Raw genomic sequence first — 23,885 nt, 5'->3', positions numbered from 1 at the left:
GTCAATAAAGTTTCCCCTTCCTGGGACAATGAATTCACGGTGTTCTTATTTCAATTTCCAGGAGTGTATTTTTTCAGACAGTTATGTTTAGGACCTATAGCCTTTCTTGTGCTACATTTCCATTGTATATTAGCATCAAACACTCCATTTAACATGCACCTTACATATACAATTTTTCACACTATTTATTCCTAACAACTGGTATGCAACAATTTGCTTTTGCAGACCTTATATCTAAGTATGACAAAATGTCTTAACCTTCAGTCTTGTGAACTGCAGAGAACTGTTCGGTATTGGGGAAATTTGATAATTAATTTTTTTTATTTCATCTGTCTCAGTTGCAATGATATAAAATTCAGCTGTAGTGGTTACCGGTTTCAGGCTGACACATCAACCGTATTTCTATGGACTATATACAGGACAGCAGCGTTGCATCTCACAGCTCCGCAGTGAACACATTAGGCATGTACGCTTGGGTCAGACCAACAAATCTGCTGTGGCGGAACATAGTATTGACGAGAAGCACATTTTCGATTTCGAGGACACAAAGAAAATATGCAGTACAAATGGTTTTTGGGACTCAGTAATCAAAGAGTCCATAGAAATACGGTTACACGACAACCTAATCAACTGCAACAGTGGCTACCATCTCAGCACAGCCTGGGAGCCTGCAATCAGGAAAATCAGAGAAGAATGTTCCGTTCCACCGAGGGCTGCGGACGGAGCAGACAGAGACGGACGCTGGGACTCGAACCCCGCACATGTGTGACTCCCCCCCCTGCCCCCCCCCCCCCCCTCACCGGCCGATCCAGGCGCAGAGATATAAGCCTGTGACCGATGATATCCCGACACTTTGCCTGAAGATGATGGAGACGCATTCCATCAAAATGTTGCTACGAGATGACGATGCTACTCAGCTAACAACCCGTGAAGACTTCATATATAACTTCAGTGCTATGGTAACAGATGGAGTAGCAACAGCTGCAATTCTGACTCCTTAACCGAGGTCACTAATGCATGCCTTTGTGGAGATGCTTGACTTGTTGGTAGCTGGTGGTGGAAGAAACTTGCACCACCAAAATCTGGCTGACAATCAGAGGAGGGGTGGTAGTGTAAAGCTCATGATAACTATACTTGGCACCAATGTTCTGCATAAAATTCCAAACCTCTCCACAATGTCTCATGAGATGAATGCATGTTATGCTACTGATGGTGAGCTGTCTGTCAGATGTGGATGTTAAGTCTGGAGGTCTCCTTAATGTTATCTGAGAGGTGTAACCTATAGCAAGAACTGGGTTTCACCCTCTGCCTTCTCTCATCTTCATACAGTGCAAACATGACACCACACTATCACACACCCAATATGGTCATCTACAGATACACTTAAGACACAACTCTCACACAATGTGTGGAAAATGAAATTGAGGCTGTAGGAAGAAAATGCTTTGTGATTAGATGGCTAACCCCACCCCTAAGGAACTTACAGCCAATAATGCCATATGACTCCTTTTTAATAGCTGTAACAAAAGCAACCACTTTAGCAGTATCAATAGCTTATCCAAAAACTTATATTGCAATGTTCACTGTTTCCCCTTTCCCCACCACTGGCCCAATGGTTCCTTGATCTATTCCCTAAATTATGAGAGGGGCTGCAAAGATTGAAATAACTAATCCACACAGTTACAGCACCACCACATGGCAGCTCATAAGAGAGATACTGTTCCTGACATGATTATTTCCTACATTGTTGTGGCACACAAGTCTTTTAATTGTTGCAAAAGCTTCTTTTGACCTTTAAGAACTAATAAAGATGCTGGTCCAATACTATGATCAGCAAGTGTATGGGATGTCCAAGTATTTTTGCATCTTTAATTAAAAGAAAAAACCAGGCTAATCAAATTTAGAAATGGCTGCTAAGATGATATGTATAAGTAGGCCCTTGTTTTGTCTTCTCCAGCTCATGGAAAGCCTCAAAAAGATCATCTGATACAAGATGAAGCTACCTGAAGCCTTCAAATTGGACACTTTATTGATCAAGGAAATACTCAAAAGTACTCAGTCTGTACCACATCAGATAGATAGATAGTTCATTATCTACACGTTCCATAGATTATCTGATGCAGGTGAAAGGGAATAAAAAGTTTAAAAAATGAGACCACCAGGAAGTGAAAAATGGCTAAGCAGGAATAGCTAGATGATAAATGTAAGGATTTAGAAGCACATTTCACTAGGGGAAAGACAGATACTGCCTACAGGAAAATTAAAGAGGCCTTTGGGGAAAAGAGAAGCAACTTTATGAATATCAAGAGCTCAGATGGAAAACCAGCCCTAAGCAAAGAAGGGGAAACTGAAAGGTGGAAGGAGTATATAGAGGGTCTCTACAAGAGAGATAAACTTGCAGGCAATATTATAGGAAGGGAAGTGGATGTAGATGAAGATGAGATGGGAGATATGAAACTGCGAGAAGAATCTGATAAAGCTCTGAAATATCTAAGTTGAAACAAGGTATTGGGAGTAGTCGATATTCTGTCAGAACTACTGGTAGCTTTGGGAGAGCCAGCCATGACAAAACTCTTCCCTCTGATGTGCAAGATGTGTGGGACAAGTGAAATACCCTCACACTTCAAGAAGAATGTAATAATTTCAATTCCAAAGAAAGCAGTTGCCGACAGGTGTGAAAATCAGTTTAACTAGTTATGGCTGCAAAATACTATCACAAATTCTTTACAGAAGACTGGAAAAACTAGTAGAAGCTGAACTCGGGGAAGGTCAGTTTGGATTCCGGAGAAATGTAGGAACTCGCGAGCCAATACTGACACTATGACTTATCTTAAAAGATACATTAAGGAAAGCAAACCTACATTTACAGCATATGTAGACTTAGAGCAAGCTTTTGACAATGTTGTCTGGAATACTCCCATTAAGATTTTGAAGGTAGTAGGGATAAAATACAGGGAGTGAAAGGCTATTTGCAACTTGAACAGAAACCAGACAGTAGTTATAAGAACTGAGGGGCATGGCAGGGAAGCAGTGGTTGAGAAGGGAGTGAGACAGGTTGTGGAATATCCCTGATGTTATTCAACTGCACATTGAACACGCAGTAAGGGGGGGGGGGGGGGGGGAAGAAAATTTGGAGTACGAATTAAAGTTCAGGGAAAAGAAATAAAAACTTTGAGGTTTGCAGATGACATGGAAATTCTGTCAGAGACAGCAACGGACTTGGAAGAGCAAGGATAATGGAATGTAGTTGAATTAAATTGGGTGATGCCAAGGGAATCAGAGTAGGAAACGAGGCATTTCAAGTAACAGATGAGCTTTGCTATTTGAGCAGCGAAATAACTGATGATGACCAAAGTAGAGGGGATATAAACGCAGACTGGCAATGGCAAGAAAAGCATTTCTGAAAAAGATATTTTGTTAACGGCAAATATAGATTTAAATGTTAGGTTGTCTTTTCTGGAAGTATTTGCCGGGAGTGTAGCCAAGAATGGAAGGGAAACATGGACAATAAACAATTTAGATAAAACGAGAAGAGAAGCTTTTGAAATGTAGTGTTACAGAAGAATGGCGAAGATTAGATGGGTTTATCGCGTAACTAATGAGAAAGTACTGGTTGGTTGGTTTGTTTGGGGTGTAAAGAGACCAAACTACAGGGTCATCAATCCCTAGGAAGTACTGAATAGAACTCGGGAGACAAAAGCAGATTCAGAAGGATGTAGGTTGCAGTAGTTATTTGGAGGTGAAAAGGTTTGCATAGGATAGAGTAACATTCAGAGCTGAATCAAGCCAGTCTTCAGACTGAAGACCATGACAACAACAGATTCTTTTATCAAAATGATGCTGAATGAGTGAGTTTACAGGATATGTATACATGATTACTGTTAGCATTAATGAAGATATTGTCATTTTATTCCTACTTATGCAGCTATACTTAAAAACAAGATTTTTTAAATACTGTATACCAGTTATTAAATAGAAATTTGTCAATGGAATAGAAAAAGTTGTCCAGGAGATATGATTTTAAATTAGATTTAAAACTTGCTTTTCTACCTGTCAGATATTTTATGATATTGGGCACATGATTAAACATTTTTGTTGCTGCATTTTGAACTTCTTTCTGAGGCACTGAAAGCTTTAACAATGGGTAATAAAGGTCATTTTTCCCTCTAGTTTTGTAAGTATGTTCATCACTGTTCTTCTCAAATTGTGATGGATTATTTATGATGAATTTCATTTGTGAAAATGTGAACTGTGATGGCACAGTTAAATGCCTAGCTCCTTGAAGAGATACCTATATGACGTCCAAAAGCTTGCTTTTGTGATATCAATATTTTCTTTGTAAGTTATGAGTTAACCCAGAAAATTATTCTGTAAGGCATTGTTGAGTGGAAAAATGCAAAATATGTCAGGAGGTTGATACATTTGTTTCCAAGACCAGCAATTGTATGAAGAGCAAAAGTAGCAGAACTTAATTGTTTCAGGAGCTCGGTAATATGCTTCTTCCAGTTCAGGTTTTCATCAATATCTACAACCAAAAATTTGGAGTATTCTAAACTATTTACAGACTCCTGCACATGTGCTACATCCATTGTTGGTATGACTCTACTTGTTTTACAGAACTGAATGTAGTGTTTTTCTTTTTTCAAAATTTAGGGAGCGTCAATTTTCAGGGATCCACTTAATAATGCTATGGAACACATCATTTACTAACTCTTCCGTTGCTTTCTCTCTAATGGGATTGATTGTAACGTTAGTGTCATCTGCAAAAAAGTATGAATTTTGCTCATTGAAAGTTAAATGGAAGGTCATTCAGATATATAAGGAATAGGAGTGGACCCAAAATTGAACTCTGTGGAACTCCCTTCGTGATATTACCCATCACTAAAATTTTCTACCTTTACGACATTGTCTGAAATATTCAGCACAACCTTTTAATTCTGTTTGTCACGTATGATTCAAATCAGCATGTGTTAAGTCATCAATTCCAGAAAATTTGAGTTTTTGTAAGAGAGTATCAAGGTGTACACAATCAAAAGCCTTGGAGAGATGATAAAAATATCAATTGGCAATATATTACTATTTAATGCTTGTATTATTTGGTGAGTAAATGTATAAATAGCATTCTCAGTTGAGCAACCTTTGTGGAATCCAAACTGTGATTTGTTAAGTAAACTGTTTTCATTTAAATGTGGCACTACTCTTGAATACATTACTTTTTCATATATTTGGGAAGAAGATGTCAGTATGGAAATTGGATGATAATTACTTAAGTCCAAGCAACAGCAGAGAGAAGACTGTACAGGGTATGCCATTAACCTAGGCGGCTGCAAAACACGTGCTGCACCAAGTGAGAATATCTAGAGACAAGGAGGCCGTGGATCAATATCAACACAGCCAGTTGAAAGGTTCTTTTTAATTGGATGCTGAAGCAGCAGCAATATTTGGTCCCACAAGTTACTGGAAGCTAAATTCTGCCCTGCTGCTGAAAACCATAATAATATTGATTATGTATAGGTTGTCACCAGGCACCAGGTTAGTGGCCACCACACACAAGTCTGTAGTGTCAGCTTCAGATGAAATTGCAAATACCTTTGGCTTGAATTTATTTAATAAATTTAGATTTCCTGTGGGCAATTCGGTGTGCGTCACATCTAGCCTTACATCATGTATAAACCCAGTAACGTATACAAGGCATTTTCTTGCTTATTTCAGAAGGACATTGTACATGTGCAATACTTCACAAAACTACATTCCATCCCACTCTTCAGTTTCCTAGGGCATGTCATACACCATAACCCTCTGGAATGAGCTCACAGAGAACTCAATTGCCTGATGGAAATAGGAGTTCCATGACACATTCTATCCAGTATTTGAGCTCCCCCACCCCACCCCCAATAGCTGTTCACAAATCAGACAAGTCCTTGCAAATGAGTGGCTATTTCAAGATAACATATCTCTTGCCTAATACAAAAGAGTTGATTTCCAGACTGGAAGATGGTCCCTTTGAGTAATGGGTGCATATTTTCAGCTGTCCCTTGAAAAAGGATGCAAAGAAGGTCATTAATATGCTACCAGGTGCCTCTCAGTGTTGCAAGTGAACTCATTATTACTCAGCTTTTTCTAGAACAGCTTGTATTTGGTGCACCTCAGTTCGAAAATTACCTTCATGAGATAGTTATCACAAACAGTTGATCTGACCACCCGTGCAACATACGGCTGGTATTTTACTACAACAGCTGATAGGTCTGCACTGTGTCAGTTCTTTCATCCAGAAATCTAGCACCTGCAACATATTCCCTGAAAGAATGGAATGCAACCAACAAATTCCCATGAATCTAAAGCAATGGCTGTAATAAGTGCTAATGTTTCATGTATTTCACATTAGGCCATCCACTCATTTTTGCAATAGTGTTGATGAGGCCTGATGCTATAGCATAACACACGACTGGAGCAGAACATCCATTCACATACATTTTGAACATTCTGTCAAAATCTCACAAAAAATATTTACAAATAGAAAAAGTAGATTCACCGTAATGTATGGTATCTGTAAGTTACTTGATTACCTATAAATGTTCCTGTTTAAAATGTTTGTGGACTGCAATGTTATTCTGGTGAGTTTTGGACTTAGGCACAGTATTCCTGAATACAAGGAATAACAAGACTTGCTCCACAGACATTCTTCATGTCTTATCTAGGCTTCCCATGGGCCCAAAGTAAACTCTGATAGCTTGATGGAAATCTGTTTTCAGGTAGAAAATTCACCTCCCATGACCCTCACATTAAATACACAATGTAACATGGATGCACCAACAGAGCACTACACTCTAAAACCTGTAGCGTACATACAACTGTGGTTGGCCTTAAAAGACTCTGCTCCAGGCACACAAATGTCAAGAATTTCGGTTCCCTCTGCAATCTCCTGAGAATCAGTTAAGGTGTTTTTAGCATCCCCTTTTATATATACATCTATGTTCTATGAGTCACTATGAAATGTATGGCAGAGGGCACTTTTTACTGTACTGAATATTAATGTTTCTTCCTGTTTGATTCACAGGAGTAGCATGGTGAGAATGACTAGATGTATACCTCCCTGGGAGCTGCTATTCACCTAATTTTATTTCCAAAATTGATACAGTATAAATACACGGAAGACTGAAAAATATTTATAGATTTTGCTTTCAAATCCTGGTCTTGAAATTTACTAAGGAGGTCCTTGCAAGAAGTACGGCACCTTTCTTTGAATGTCTGCCTGTTCTCAACATTTCTGTTACTCTCTCTCACCAATGAAGCAAGCCTGAGACCATTTGCATTGCTCTGATTTATAAACCCTCTGGTAACCAGTTATTGTTATCTGGTGTGGGTCCCATACTAAGCTTTGTGGAAGTCTAGAAACACCAAATCAACTTCATTTCCACTACCTACACATGAAAAGTATGACAAGAGTTTGCACATGATCTAAAGAGCCAGTCAGATTCAACCCTATGGCTCAATTCTGGGTAGTCACAGCCTAGGTTGTCACAGAATTGCCAAAGTCTCTGGTTTATGTCTTCTAATTGGCTCAAAACCGGAGGTTCTCAGCAATTTTTAGGAACAATGCTACAGGCTGTGAGCTTCATCAAAGCATCACAAGCAACACTGATTGTTTTAATCTTCTCAGTCAGTTGTTGGAAGATACTACATATGACCTCAGTATCCAAGTGAAAAGCATTGTTTGTTCTGATGTGAACAAGAATCTACAACTGGCTGTAACCTGTGTTCAAGATTGCTGTTAGAATGAACACTTTGAGATGCTGAATAGATCTCCAATGTAGATCGAGTGAATACGGTGCTCGTTCCCATCCCTTATTGCCATATACCGTAATTTATTTGAATTACCAACTGTTTATGGCCCTTCCCTATCACCTTTGGCTTGTCAAAGGGTGAAGATGGCTTTGCAACAAAAGAAGTGTGTCAGCAAAGGCGGAAGAAAGGAAGGAAGATTAGAAGTTAGCAAGGGAAATCACACTGCTATCTCTACAATTCTCTGATTCAAGATCTTGGGAGAGTCTCCTACAAGGGACTACCAAATAACTTGCATAGAGATATGTCTACTCATTAGCAAGTAACAAGAATACCAAACAGATCATCGGCCAGTACAGCATTCGCATCTTATCTCAACTAGTACTGCACCAGTTCATGTCTTGGACTGTGTGTACACAGACAACATTACTCCTTTTTGAATCACATGCAGACCACTGAGTGCTGCATCATACATAAGTCATTTAGCCTATGTCAGTTTCTGTCAACTTCGTTTGTCATATATTTCTGCCTCTGGATTGCTCACATTTATCTCCTTCTGTACATTGATCTCTATCTTCTAATGTCATAGCAGCCTAAGCCATACACATGACAATAGCATTTATGGAGAAACTCAGTTTACAACATTCATGACCTCCTCGAGTATCTTATGTACAGCACTCTGAGTCCTTCCATGGCAGTTAGTGCAGGGCAGCATACTGGCTCCTATTAGACATGCAGCAGCTGCTCCCCTGCCCTTTTTTTTTGTTTTGAATATTCATTCCTGCTGCAGAATCTAGAGTTCTGTGCCCAGTGGGAGGTGTGGCTGCCAGCCTAGGTGGACAACTGGCACCACACTCATACTCTAAGGCCCAGTGCCAGCAGTGGTGCAGAGCCCTACAGGGGTGCAGTAGCATTCACCCACAAAAACAAGATATGGCCTTGATGTTTTTGTATCAGTGATGTGATGTCCACAATAGTAGGAAAATAAGCAATACCACTTAGTGTCCACATTAAATACTGGCCCACTATCTTCTCCTTTCCTTTTTTTTTTTGGGGGGGGGGGGGGGAGATGATAAACACTAAGGAACCAGTATCACAACCACCATCCACAGATGAAGGAGAGAAGGAAGACTAGGGTTTAAGGTCTAATCCATGAGAACATCATTACAGTTGGAGCAGAAGCTCTAATTCAGGAAGCATGGAGAAGGAAATCAGTAACCTATTTTTCAACAGAATCATCCCGATATTTTCTTAAATGATCTGGGGAAATCACGAAAAAGCTAACTCTGGATGGCCGGATGAGGACCATGCTAGGTCTGAAGGTGAACTGCCACCACCACCAGGTGCCTGACAGGACCAAAGCCAACTGCTGACCACCCCACAGATCACAATAGCACCACAGTCCATTCTAACCACATCCAGCATCACTGCAGTCAGAAGGTGAGTTTGGGAGCTCTGGTAGCTGTGTCCTCTACAAAACATGAGCAGCGAGTACCGCAGAGATGACCACAAATGATTCTAAACACTAACAGCAGTACTTCTTCATAGGAATGTATTAAAGAGGATGCAGTTCTATCTCAGCCAGCCATATTGTGAAACCATGAGGCAACAGTCATGGATAGTTCACCATTGAAGCCACCATTTTCATGTGGTGAATTTGTTATTCACTGTACCATTCCTGAGGTAACTGTCTCCGTATTTCACATTATGATTCCATGAAAAGCTCATCTGTTTATCCCTAGTTGTATCCAGAATGTTTACTGCTTGTTTTTCAGTATCTGGTATGGAACATGGATGAGAAACATGTTTATAGCAATTGTTCTGCTGTATTTGTTATCTTCATTAAACTTGTATCCCTGACAAGGGTTACCAGGTTTTCTAATTGAAAATAAGGGAGATTCCATACCTTCAGCTTCCAGTCTTTAGCTTAACCAACTTCACAATTTTGTTCCATGTGGCTACAACCTAATACCATGCACATCTGAGTCTATGCCTGTAAAACTGATGCTGATGTGCTGCACAGTAGGTTCATTACTGTTTTAGAACAATGCTATGCTGCCAATGTATAGTTCGATCTACAGCTCAGAATATTTTGATAAGCGAAGTTGAATAATTAAAAATTTTAAGAAATATTTAATTTCAACCACACTATAATATGTCAGACTGAAATATGGGAGAAATGTTCTTAACTATGTGAGACTAAAGAAAGAGTCAAAATAGGCGAAAACGTGAGAAATACAGGAGACCTGACAACCCTACCCTAACCAATGGCTAAGGTTAGACTGTTTTGAATTTTTGGAAAATGAAATAAGACATTGTTGTATTTTACTAAATAGTGAGAGATTTTTCATGAATTTATGACATGCACACAGCTCCACTGATGAAAAGGAACAGCTTTACAACTACATGAGAAACATACATTTCAAACCCACAGAGAGCTGCTGATAAAATAATTCTTTATTTGCTACTGGTTTCGATCATCTGATCATCTACAGGTACATAAAAATTTCCAATAACTGAATATGATCAGATGATTAAAACTGGTAGTAAATAAAGAATCAGTTTATCAGAAGCACTTAGTGGTTTTGAAATATAACTTTTTGCAAATACTTACGATATGTGGGGCATCACCTGCACAAAATATACAACACAAATTGCTTTATGTGATATTTGTGCTTTACACCCTACAGGTCATGTGTTGTATTTCAGGGTACCCCCACTCTCCACCATATTGAGATTGCAGTGGTGCATCACAAATCATGCTAAGCACCAACACCACGGAGCCAAGTTAACACTTTAAGATGACTCCTAGTTTAGATTAAGGATAACCACATCCAAATTTAGCTCTTCCACATACAGGTTTAATGTTTTAACCACTACACTGCCTTATAGAGTTTGAAACTGGTGAGGTCTCTAGGGTATGAAACCATTTCCAATAGATCCCCACAGCCATCAATATACCCCATTGGTACTTTTTTTTTTCAGTTTCACAGTACTTTTTGCCCATGAAATATGTTGTAAACAACTAAATAGTGAAAATGAAAACTGTTTTAAATGCCATTTTTTCTGAAAATGCATTTTCAGTGTTATTGTTTTCTCGGTACTCTGTTGAATATCCCTATATTTGATCCAGATGCTAAACCATTGAGAAAGTCTTTCAAATATGCGTTAGTAGATGGTGAATGGTCTTTGTGCCTAGCTGTACTTCCCTCTGAAGTTCCAAAATTTAAATATGAAAAAAGGTTTTTGTTGGTTACAGTTTTATTAGTTAAAAACCTAATGCTATATTTCTGTGCTTATATTATCACAAATAAAACACAGTGTTTCGGTATTAATGGCACTTGTACCAAAAAAAAAAAAAAAAAAATTTGCCTGCTATCTTGTTGAAAACTGACATTTTTGAGACTGTGCCTGTGTGTAAAAAACAAGTTGATTCTTGCAGCGAAGAAAACAGCAACCAGCCACTGTTAATAACACAACTTATTTACACAAATAGCACTGTTACCAGTTTCAAAGCAACAGGTTCATTTTCAGATGGATGTTCATGTTTTGTTTGTCTTTTATATTAGTTGTTGGAAAAAATGTTAACAACAAATACAATATGAACAGCTGCCTGAAGATGAACCTGTCATTTCAAAACCAGTAACGGCACTGCTTGTGTAAATAAATAGAATTATTACCAGTGACTGGTTGGTGTTTTCTTCTATGCAAGAAAAAACTTTATGTACCACGATAGATACATTGTTTTTTCATTAAAGATAGATACATTGTTTTTTCATTCTCCTGACAAATGTGTGATTTGGCACTTAGATGCTTTTCACATTCCACTCCTCAATTACAGTTTGGAAAGATTACTTTTATCCATTATAATAATACCAGAAAATAACTATAGCGCAGAAAGTTGTTGATAATTTTGTAACCATTAATCATTTACGTAATGTGAAATGACGGATGAGAAAGCCTAATTTGAAAAGAAGCTGAATGACATAGTGTAAAAGGATTATATACTTACTTCTACAATCTAAATGTTTGTGTGTTTATGGCAGTCAATGGTGAGGTTAATTTAGAAATTATTTTATACTTTTACATTAACACATTTGCAAGATGTTTTGCAAAGGAAAGTATTTCAATACTATTTATATTAAATAGCTCATAAAGTGACTATCTTCACATAATTATGATATCACCTACAAATGATCTGTGGATCCTGTAACTAATCTAGAAAAGCTCTTACCACTATTATTCCCCTAGAAGAGAAAACATACAACATTTCTCTTAAGTGATCAACAATAACTATGGTTAGAACACCACATTGCTTCATAAAGAATGACACTGGTAGAAGTGGTGAGACCAACAGGATACAGTTTGTTTTTCTCCCTCAACATAACTTTATTTACTGTATTAACAACATGGGTTTGTCTCGATATCACATTATTCAATTCTGTTTATGTGTTATTTACAATCAAAGTGACATATCAATATTTTAACACTGGAGTTGTAAGTTTTTTAAAGTTTGGTCAACTTAAATTTTCATGGACTCCTCCAAACCATTATTTGAATCACCAAATTTTGTATTTTCCCTTATTAATTTCGTTTTTGTTCCGATGGCAGCTAGCAAAGAATACCCCCATACACCTACATGAACATCTGCATTCTGATAAGCACTGTGCAGTCTATGGCAGAGAGTTGAAAGTGGACCACAATAATTTTGTCAACTTTCTCATTTCTGACTTGATTTGCAGACTGTGAAGATCCATTGTTGATACTCCTTTGTATATGGCTGAATTTTCCAATATTAACCTTGTGGCCAACACTAAATGTATACTGGAGGAAGTAACACTCTTCTTGGCTAATATTGGAACATAGGCTCTTGGAACTTTCAGAGTAAAGCTCTCCACAATGTACATCTCCTTTATTGTAGCATCTCTAACTAGAATTTGCCAAACACTTCTGCAACTCCCTCTCACTGATAAACAAACACAAGATCATCTCCTCTCTCTCTGTTCATTTAATACAGTTTCATTAGAGTCACAAACTGGCAAATAATACTCAAGAACTGGTCAGAGAGGAGTTTTTATAAGTGATCTATTTCATGGGTGAATTGCAATACACAAAAAGGATCAAAATGAGACAAAATGCCATTCAACAGAACAAATGTAAGTGCATATAATTCACTTTATTTGTTATCAACTGCATACACATTAACACCATATAGGTGGCTGTAGCTACTCAAATATTCTTATGCAGTATGGGGGCAGACAACATACGAGTGACAAATCTAATACTGTTACAAAACAAGTGTAGCCTTCTGAAAATGGGTATGATATCACGAAGCCCTTTCTGGCAGTACACTAAAGCTTTTTAAATGTGTTTGTTGTTGGTCGTGTTCTCCATCAACAATCCATAATTGAATACAGCCAAAGAGTCCAACAAGATCCAACATTGATAAAATAACTTTTATGGTGTTTTGAAACTTTGGCAGGCAGGATCTTGCTTTCAAATTTATTGAACACTATTTATGTAGCTGAACCTGTTTGTATTTTCTATGTCAAGCATTCATTTGTCAACAAGGATTCTGCTTCCTTGAAATCTGCCATAAACACTCTATTCTGTTGGGGACACAAGTGTCTTAATGAACAATCATCACTCCACCCACTCACTATCTTCCAGATTATGAAATTATTTAGCATATGGCAAAGAATATTTATGAATTTTTGCTGTAGATCTTCTACATTCTTCTAGACAGACTTCAGCATTTGCTGATCAGCTAGTTTGTAACCTTCCCTTGCCGCAATTGTTAAGCAGAAATATCTTCTAATTTCACTAACTTTCCATTCAAAACAAGTGATCATTGATGTTATAATAGTCTTTTAGTTCTTGACCCTTGTCTCTACATTCACTAAATTGATTGTTTTAGCAAGTTTCTTGCTACCAAATCTGATAAGTTAGCATCACAAATAGTGAATATAATATTCTTGAAACAAGTTTACCACAATGATGCATTAATCTTTGTCTCTGCCACCCATTTTAAATGTACGCCTTCCAGTCTTAGAAGTCAGGTAAAACTGTCTTCAACCCAAAGGCTTCTTTGAACACTGAATACCTTACTAGACATGACCAAGTTAGAAGTGGTATGCAGTTGAATGAGATTTTCACTCTGCAGTGGAGTGCACGCTGATATGAAACTTCCTGGCTGATTAAAACTGTATGCCAGACAGAGACTCGAACTAGGGACCTTTGCTTTTCACGGGCAAGTACTCTACCATATGAGCTATCCAAGCACGGCTCACGACCCGTCCTCACAGCCTCAATTCTGCCAGTACCTCGTCTCCTACCTTCCAAACTTCACAGAAGCTCTTCTGTGAACCTCGCAAAACTAGCAATCGTGGAAGAAAGGATATTGCGGAGACATGGCTTAGCCACAGCCTGGAGGATGTTTCCAGAAAGAGAATTTCACTCTGCAGCGGAGTGTGTGCTGATATGTAACATCCAGGCTGATTAAAACTCTGTGCTGGATCGAGACTCAAACTTGGGACCTTTACCTTTCGCGGGCAAGTGCTCTACCATCTCAGCTACCCAAGCACGACTCATGACCTGTTCTTACAGCCTCAATTCCGCCAGTACCTCATCTCCTACCTTCCAAACTTCACAGAAGCTCTTCTGTGAACCTTGCAGAGGTACGAGACAAGGTACAGGCAGAATTTAGGTTGTGAGGACGGGTCGCAAGTTGTGCTTGGATAGCTCAGCTGGTAGAGCACTTGCTCGCGAAAGGCAGAGGTCCTGAGTTCGAGTCTTGGTTCGGCACACAGTCTTAATCTGCTAGGAAGTTTCATATCAGTGCACACTCTGCTGCAGACTGAAAATCTCATTCTGGAAACATCCCCGAGGCTTTGGCTAATCCATGTCTCTGCAGTATCCTTTCTTCCACGAGTGCTAGTTCTGCAAGGTTTGCAGAAGAGCTTCTGTGAAGTTTGGAAGGTAGGCGATGAGGTACTGGCAGAATTGAGGCTGTGAGGACAGGTCATGAGTTGTGCTTGGATAGCTGAGATGGTAGAGCACTTGCCCATGAAAGGCAAAGGTCCTGAGTTCGAGTCTCGGTCCGGCACACAGTTTTAATATGCCAGGAAGATTCATTGGTATGCCCTTCCCTTTCTCCTGACTAAGAAGCCCAGTTAGAGGGGAACCTACAGTTTAATGTGGATTCCAAATCACAGTGTAACTTGACATTTTTCACATATACACACAGCTGACAAACTGAAATCTCTTGTTATTACAATAACATGACCAAGCCATTAAAAGCAATATTTCGCAGCTTTATCTGCAGCGTTGAAACTTATGCGGTTGGTCAATGCGATGTCTGGTTAACACACGGTCTAGTTACATTAATGTGACCACCACCTTAGTTTTACGTCAATGTGCAATAACTATGCACAGATGGCAAGTGGCAGCATTAGCAGTGGAGGGTATATAAAGTGTCGGGGAGGGGCCTGGGGAGGTGAGAGGGGAGGGGGGCAGCGAACAGTGCGCATATCATTGTAATGTGAAAACGGAACATTTCATCTGATGTCCAAAAGGGCTTTATCATTGACTTTTGTGCAATGTGTGGAAGCTTTTCTGAAATGGCTAAGTTTGTAAACTTTTTGCATGCCACCGTGGTTAAAGTATACGTGCATGGTGGAATGGTGCTATCAGAAACTGTGGTGCGCCACAGATAACAGATGACAGGTGAACGACTGCTGTGGTGATGTTTACGGGTGAATAGACATGCAACAGTTAACCAGCTGACCACCCAGAAGAACCAGAGGACTACCAAGAGTGTCTCCTCAATGACCATTGCTGCGTATGGGTCTCTGCAGCAGACACGTGGTCTATGCACCCATGCTGACTGCCATTCATTGGCGACAAAGGCTGGAAATTGGATGTCGATACCACAACTGGATGTCCACTGAGTGGTGGCTGGTGGCCTTTTCAGATGAATCACGTTTTGTGCTCCATCGGACAGATGGTCATTGGACTGTACGGCATGAAACATCTGAAAGCAAACATCCCGCAACAACTGTCAGAAGGGTCCGCTGGAGGGAGGAGAATTATGGTCTGGGGAATATTTCTGTGGCATTCCATGGGTGATCTTGTTATTCTGGAAGGCACAGTGGATCAACACAAGTATGCACCTATCCTTGGGAACCATGCAACCATGCAATTTGTTTTTCCTCAGCATGATGGCATCTACCAGCAGGACAATGCAATGTGCCATACAGTTTGCAGTGTATGTGTGTGGTTCAAGGAGTGCCAGGATGAGTTTACAAAACTCCCTGGATTTAAACCCAATCGAGAATCTGTGGGACAACCTCAATCAGGCTTGTCACACCATGTATCTTCAACTGAGAAACCACTGGAGTCGGCATGGCTCCACATCCGTGTTGGTACTTTCCAGGACCTCATCAACTCTCTTCCACCATATCTTCACATCTTGCAGTGATCTAAACTGCAAAAGGTGGTTATTGAGGCATTTGACAGATGGATTGGACAGTCTATTTTTGGACCACTTATGATGCTTATCTTCATCCAGATTATTTGGCGTTCCCAGTATGGATTTATCCCCTTACACATAAGTGAGACTTTTTCCATTGATAAATGCAGCACCACAATTGGAGACCAATCTGCTTTCCCCAACATAAATTCCATTCAAAATTTAAGAATTTACTGTCATTTATTTTTGTGTCAAGCTACCTTTTTATTCTAAGCTTTATAAGCACACTAGTACCATCAAAAAATGAGAGTAATTCTATGATCTTACCATGAATGTTTTTGCAGTTAGCAAATATAGGGTTAACATTTACTTCTTTTGATCTGCAAGGGTGTGTATTGCTCCATAACAAACACAGGTGACACATTTAGAGTTCTGTGATGTACAAACTGTTTGTCGAGCCTTCAAAGGGGGTTTCTCTGACCTAAAAAATATTCATGTGCATGCCATAGTTACTCTGTTGCTTTTAATAATTGCTTCTTGTATGAAGTGAATGACTTAATGCCTAATCTGTACAAGCTAATATGGCTCTATCTAACAGTGAATGTCAAGAAACATGCATTTGTTACAGAATTTGTTGTGCCTCTGGGGGACTGCAGTCGGTGTGTGGAATGGTACAATAAATTGCAAACTGTGCCTCCACCTCATGAGTGTAAGCAGCCTTCTTTACTACTACTTCCAATAGCTGAAAGGAACTGACAGTATCCTCTGAAGCCAGGCAATAAGTCTCACTGCTGCCAATATGAGCCATAACTTGTGGCTGGCTGTATCTTCTGGGTTCAATACCTGTAACCAGAGACTCCTTCATATTCAGAACATGATCTGTCAGGAACATACTGTATGAGAGCTGAACTTTTCCTGATCTGACTGTTATTTCCCAGAGGGGATGCATTACCTGCCTCACAACTGAGCTCCCAATAGTGAGAAATTCCTTGCTCGATGCAAGTCCAAGCCTTGCAGAAAGACTGGACCTAGTTCCAAAGAGGTGAGGTGACTCCTGCTGTTTTAGGTACCTTATCAGCAACAGCCACTGTCTCATAGCCGTTTTTAAGGTGTATGGGCACAACTAAGTGACAGGTGCCCAAATTAACCTTTAGCACGGAGACATACAATTTCTGCACAGTCCACCAATCACTCACAGATAATAGCAATCCATCCCTTTTAAAATCAGTATTGTGTCACAAGGCGGCCCAATTTTGAACCATTCTCTGCAACCTATTCTGCTAAGGGCAGCCAGTGAGATTTAGTCTTGTTTCAAGTGCACTGCCATGAGTGCCAATGGATGTAAATAACTGCTCTCCTCCAGACTGTAGCCTTTAGTGCTCATACATTTTCATTCACTGCTGTCTGCAGCAACAATTTGTAAGGAGAATCAACATGTCACCATACATGAACAAACCTCATCCTCTCCATAACTCCCTACTGCACACACTTTCTCCCCCTACACTTAGAAACACTATATGACAGTGTTTCCCGACCTTTCTGAATTATTACCCATGAGTGAGATCAGATATTAGCTAGTACCCCCCACCCCCAGATACCGGCAGTCTGGCATTCACTGGTGAAGGCTTAAAAGGTCAGACTACAGATCTACTTTGAGAAAACAGAGCACATTTCAAATCAAAAAGATCAGGACAAAATATGATAACATCAAGGGAGTTTACAAATTCAAGTACCTTGGGGACTTGATAATGGGCAAATGGGGTACAGAAGGAAACTGAAGAACAAAGAAATCAAAAGATCGAGTAGAGCATTCTTGAGGAATGGAAACATCTACATCATGCCTGTTACATAATGCAAAAGTGAGACATTACAACACTGTCATCATGCCAGAAACTGAACCACACCAGAAACATCCATCCTGGAGTGGAAAAGTGCACTAGGAAATATCAAGGAACCTGAGAGTCAGCAGAAAAATCCTAGGGCCCAATAAGTTGGAAGGAGACTACAGATAGTAAAGAAAGCAAGAACCCAAACAGATATATAAGATAATACGTGACATGAAGAAATGCTGACTGAAATTTTATGGGCATATCAAGAGAATTCCAGACACCTGACAAATTAAACAGATATTTGAGTATACAGATAGCATCAAAAACATGAAGTGGATTACTGAAGTCAGGAGAGATCTGAAGGATGGTGCAATAACAGAATCAGATATACATGACAAACATTCAAGCACAAAGTACTCAAGTGGAAAGTGAGCCAAGAGGTCAAGAAATTCGAGTCAGGAACAACCTGGCTGGATTAACGAAAGAAAATGCATAGTGAGAAGATGAAAGAACTGTGGCACATAAGAAGAACTGTGGCACTTAAGAAAATATCACCTTAAGTGGACGCTTCACATGGTCCTCTTCTGGTCTACACATGAATAATAATAATAATAATAATAATAATAATAATGTGCAGACACAATGGTAGTGTGGTAGCAATTACATAGTTACCATAGTGTTGTGCTGTAGATCAGCTTGTTTATTGTTGTGAAGTGAATAATGAAATAATTTCTGGTCTATTGTGGGAATTACTTACAACTCGGAGAAGACATTTTCATGAGATATGTAAGCATATGTGACACATATGGCACAATTATTTTACTGTCATAGGCATATGGTAGAAAGTATGTATGTAGTGGGTGGATTATGTAAGGAATATGTTCATGCATTTGTTTCACAAGCTGTAACCTCCATCACTGTATCTCATGTATTAATACTAGTATTTGACATTAAAGATGTAATTATTGGTAACTTTCACAATTAGTATTACAATCTTATGAAATACTGATCCATTACAAATAATTTAGTTTTGTGGCCAAATTTGTTTTATCCCTCAGGTAATTCCATTTTACCCCTTAGGGGTAATTACCACTGCTCTTTGAGGTGATGTGCACTATAGGACTGTAAGATGTCACTATAGTGTCAAGTGCTCCCAGGCGCCATGTGAGGAAGCACAGACATCACTGATGCAGCCGAGAACAGCAGCTTGAAACTTACTGCCCCTAAGCAACTTTCACAACAAAATACAACTCACTACTTGTATTAAAAAGACCAAGAGCCATCCAATCTGACCTAAGGATGTACAGAACTGAAAGACAGTTCGACACTTACTGCTAACAGGCACTAAAAAGCTAATGTGCTTAAAGAGTACTGAGCTTCTGTGCACTACTTTTACGTCTGCACACACACACACACACACACACACACACACACACACACACACACACACACACACACACACACACACACACAGAAAAGGGGGGGGGAGTAAGCTATGGAAAACAAGGAACAATCTAAAATATCTTTGCTGCACTTACCCTATGAAATAATAGCATGTAATCATGGTGTATAGAACACACAGACAGCAATTAGGGATTCAAAATCACTAATGTACACAGAAGGGGAGAAAGAATATTTCTATAGGACAAGAAAGAGGAAGGAAATTAACAGTATTGTTTTCAAAGTAACCATTCAATTTAATTAATTTAAGGAAATAATGGAAAACGTAAACCTAGATGGCTGGACAGTGCTTATTTTAGAAGCACATGATGATGTAACTAATGTAAATACTCTGTAGAAACAAAGTTCTGTGGTCGCTAATCGTACGCAGCTAGTTACTGTCTATGGTGAATGGTTTTACATTACTTGTAACTCTTCAATGGTCCTTTTGATGTTGTAATCATGCTACATTGCCATCAGCACTGGCATTAGCATGAAGCTACTACACTACAACACACTGAAGTGACAAAAGTCATGGGATAGCAATATGCACATATACAAATGGTGGTAGAATCATGTACACTAGATATAAAAGGGTTGTGCATTGGCAGAGCTATAATTTGTACTCAGATGATTCATGTGAGAAAGTTTCCAATGTGATTCTGGCTGCATGATAAGAATCACCAGCCTCTGAACACAGAATAGTGGTTGGATATAGATGCATGAGACATTCCATTTTGGAAATCATTAGAGAATTTTTTTATTCCGAGGTCCATAGTTACAGGTATTATCTCTCACCATGGACAACGCAGTGGCTGATAGCGTTTACTTAATGATTCTTCCATACAGTTGTCAGTGTTAACAGACAAGCAACACTGCCTGAAATAACCACAGAAAGCAATGTGGGATGTACAACAAATGTATCCATTACAACAGCGAAGTGAAATATGACGTTAATGGGCTATGGCAGCAGACGTGTGATGCGAGTGCCTTTGCTAACAGCATAAAATCACCTGCAGCACCTCTCCTGGGCATTGAAAATGTCTAAATTTATGATATTTCAAATGGTCAAAACAAAATTTGAAGCAGGTAGAGTATGATACAGTTTTTCTCTCTCATAAAAGTTTGTAAGAGGAATATATAGCTTTATGATTCAGAATGAATACAGTTAACACAGTAAGACCTGGTGGCAACTGATGTCAAATACGATGGCAGATGAAAGGAACACAGTGATCAGGTCAGAGTGAACAAGGATCAAAAGGAGAGAAAGTGAGGTGCGAATATACGAAGAAAAGCAGTGATCAGCAGACACATGAATTAGAAGCACTGGTAGAAATGGGGAAGCACTGGTAGAAAGAGAGAACATCGGAGGAAAGAATGAAAAGGGATGAGACCGGAGGATGAGGAGGCAACTAATGTGATTGCAAAATATGATGTTGAGTGAGGAGGTACTACTTTTAAGACATTTGATTTATATTTGAGAGGAATGGGTTCAAATCCAATATAACAATCCTAATATATATGTGTCTGTTTTCGTGATTTCCCAAAATTATCTCAGGTAAATGGCAGGTTGATTCTCCAACAAGACTATACCAGATTTCTTTCCTCATACTTATCCAATACAGCATGTTCTCAAGTATGGTTTATACAGGGAAAATGTTACTGCATTACACCCAGAAGATGTTAAACCGAGTAACCTCATACATCAACCATAGAAATCAAGGCCTCAAAGAACGTGATGAGAGCTGAACGTTAAGGTGTGTATTCACTAGCAAGTAACTTCTGCAAATGCTTAGACTAGCATAAAAACTTGTGACTGTTTAACTTCCACAAGTTGCTTTGAGAAGTTAATTTCAGAAACTTGCTGCAAGTACTTACAGAAATGTTTCCATTATAGAGCTGGGTTGTGAGACAGGCTAGTAAAAGTTTGCACCTTATCACCAATAGCATGAACGATACTAAGAAGTCTGTAGATACTAAGAGTCAGTGGATTTAACACAACAGCACTAAAAACTTATTCTATGTCATGCTTTGTCCTACATAAAATGGTGGAAGAGGGGGGATGAAAGGGGGAAAGAGCAGAGCAAATGTCCACCTTACATTTCATAAAAATGATAGTGATGGCAGAATGTTTAGGGTACTAAAATCATGTCTTCCTTTCAGGAAAACGTTTTCCACAGTTTCTCTAACCCACACAGGCAAAATTACCTGATCATTCTTTAATTAAGGTCACACCCTGTTCTTATCTTAGAGAGATAAAAATCCAAGTATAATAACTACCTATAGTCAGTCAGAATGGCAAATTTTGAAAGATAAAAATAAAATAAAACACAGAAATAAAAAAAAAACACCAGAATCTGATGGAGCAAAGATTTTATTGGGATGTCTTTTATTCACTTTAAATTCTTAATTTTATAATTAAATGAAATCACAGTGGCTAATCATTTGCAGTGTTCAAACCAAACTGCTGATATCTGGAGGGGAAAAAAAAGAAAAAAAAAGTGTCGGAACATGAGGACTGATTTAAACAATAATCTCTCCTGAAAATATTTTTGAAAACTAGTACAAATTTTTACTAATTTCAATTACAATAAGTTCAGAACATAAAATGCATTCAAATTTCCTACTTAATATTTTATCTACATGCATGTCACGACATCCAAGAAAAATAGGATGTTTGCTAAACAGAGCTCTAAATTACCCACGTACACATGTGTGCATACCTTTCATTTATTTTATTACGAAAATTAATGTCAAAGCCTTAAAAAATCTCATCTTTTAGGAATCATCTGTCTTTAAGGTTTGGGAAAAAATCACAACATAACAAGCAGATTTCTTTCTGTAATTTATGTCCGTATATTCCCCCTACTTGTTCAGCTTCCTTAAATTCATTAATGACACGCGACTGCGAATTATGGTTATATCCTTTAAATACATATGCAGAGGTGATAAAACAAAGACATATATCTGTTGCATTGATTTAAAGAATAACAGCGTTCGATATTCCTCCAAACAGATACAAGAAAACAACAACAAGACAAGAAAGAGATATAGCATGCTAAAAAATGAGGTAAACTTGACAGGTCAGAACTCATGCAGTACCCTCCACCATGCTACTACTTTTGAGAAAACGTATAACACAACACACTAATACTTTGCTGGGCTGTTTTCTTTTAACAATGCGGCAGATTATTTCATCAGAAGAATGTTCATTGTTGCTATTTCAAGAATACAACTTAGACAGCGTCCTTGTCAAATTAAAAACAAATAAACAGAAATGTATATCTGGCAGTATGGTGCCGAAAGATTTCGTGAGCCGTCATTAAATTCGAATCCTCGCTCTTCATACTATATGAAAATGACGATGTTATGTAAAAGAACTATGCACTTACATGTGGCAATGTAAAACTCCAGTAAGTCACCGAACAACTTTAGTATGCCGCATCTTTCCGACGATTAGCGTCTGCACTTAAATAAGTGGTAAGCTGCACTCTCTCACTCAACATACGGGAATACTCATTAAAGCAATAAGGGTTGGCTATACCATGCATAGCTTTTAGTGTTTATTTATAATTCAGCACTTGTTAAACAACGTTATGGCGTTTATTCCCTTGTGTATTTGTGATTCACGAGTATATTTTATTCATAGGCTGAAACATCCGCGTAGTAAACATCACTTAAAGTGACTCCGTTATTTAGATTGTTTACATGAAAAAACTTTACTAACATTGTATGTATATAACGTTCAGCGTTTCATGAAAACAATCAACCTACAACCGCCATTAGGAAGCACTATACAATATACACAGTGGATATCGATAGCCCATGCATTTCTGCTGCAAGCGTCGATATATTCCACCAAGGCACCTAAGTCGAAAGAGGCACGATGACGATGTGACTCGTTTGAAGACGGCCGCAACATGGTCCTGTCATTGTAGAGTCAACTGGTTTACATGGGGCTCCCAAAACCGGATTTCGTTAACCAATTTCCCAATACCGATCCTGGGTGGTCATGTTAACACTTCAAAATCGATTCTGGAAATCCGCATGTAGTTGCCGGTTTTCCAGTTCCGCAAAGGATTTTCGCTCCTATGTAAACGCAACCGGCTTTGAAATGTGCTTGCGCTGTCAGGTTTCGTCTTGTTTTTAAAAATTTCGGTTAATATGAACGCAGTGGATTTTTTTTACAGTGACGGACAAGTAGAAATATTAGGCTGTAGCTATTTATACCGCGTCTGACTGAAGAGGAATAGCGATTGTGCTGACTAAATCAGAAACTGTAACAGCTGTTTTCGAGGCGCCATATTTAACTGGGCTAGTAAATCCGCTTCTGAGCTCAACATGTAAACTCGAAAGCAAACACG

At 38.9% G+C, this 23,885-nt stretch overlaps 1 protein-coding gene across 1 annotated transcript in view; it reads right to left on the bottom strand.

The window, feature by feature from the left end:
* LOC126249745 (zinc finger protein 492-like) overlaps positions 1-23,294 on the bottom strand; it is a 41,794-nt gene extending 18,500 nt beyond the window's left edge. Inside the window, exon 1 of the mRNA XM_049951425.1 lies at positions 22,914-23,294. Coding sequence (XP_049807382.1) covers positions 22,914-22,915 — 2 coding nt within the window. The 5' untranslated portion in view covers positions 22,916-23,294. The remainder of the gene's footprint in view (positions 1-22,913) is intronic.
* Positions 23,295-23,885: the final 591 nt, after the last annotated feature.

Source organism: Schistocerca nitens, chromosome 3 (genome assembly GCF_023898315.1).
Source record: "Schistocerca nitens isolate TAMUIC-IGC-003100 chromosome 3, iqSchNite1.1, whole genome shotgun sequence".
Classification (NCBI taxonomy): Eukaryota; Metazoa; Arthropoda; class Insecta; order Orthoptera; family Acrididae; genus Schistocerca; species Schistocerca nitens.
Note: the sequence above shows the minus strand (reverse complement) of the source record. Positions and strands in the feature narration are given on the sequence as shown.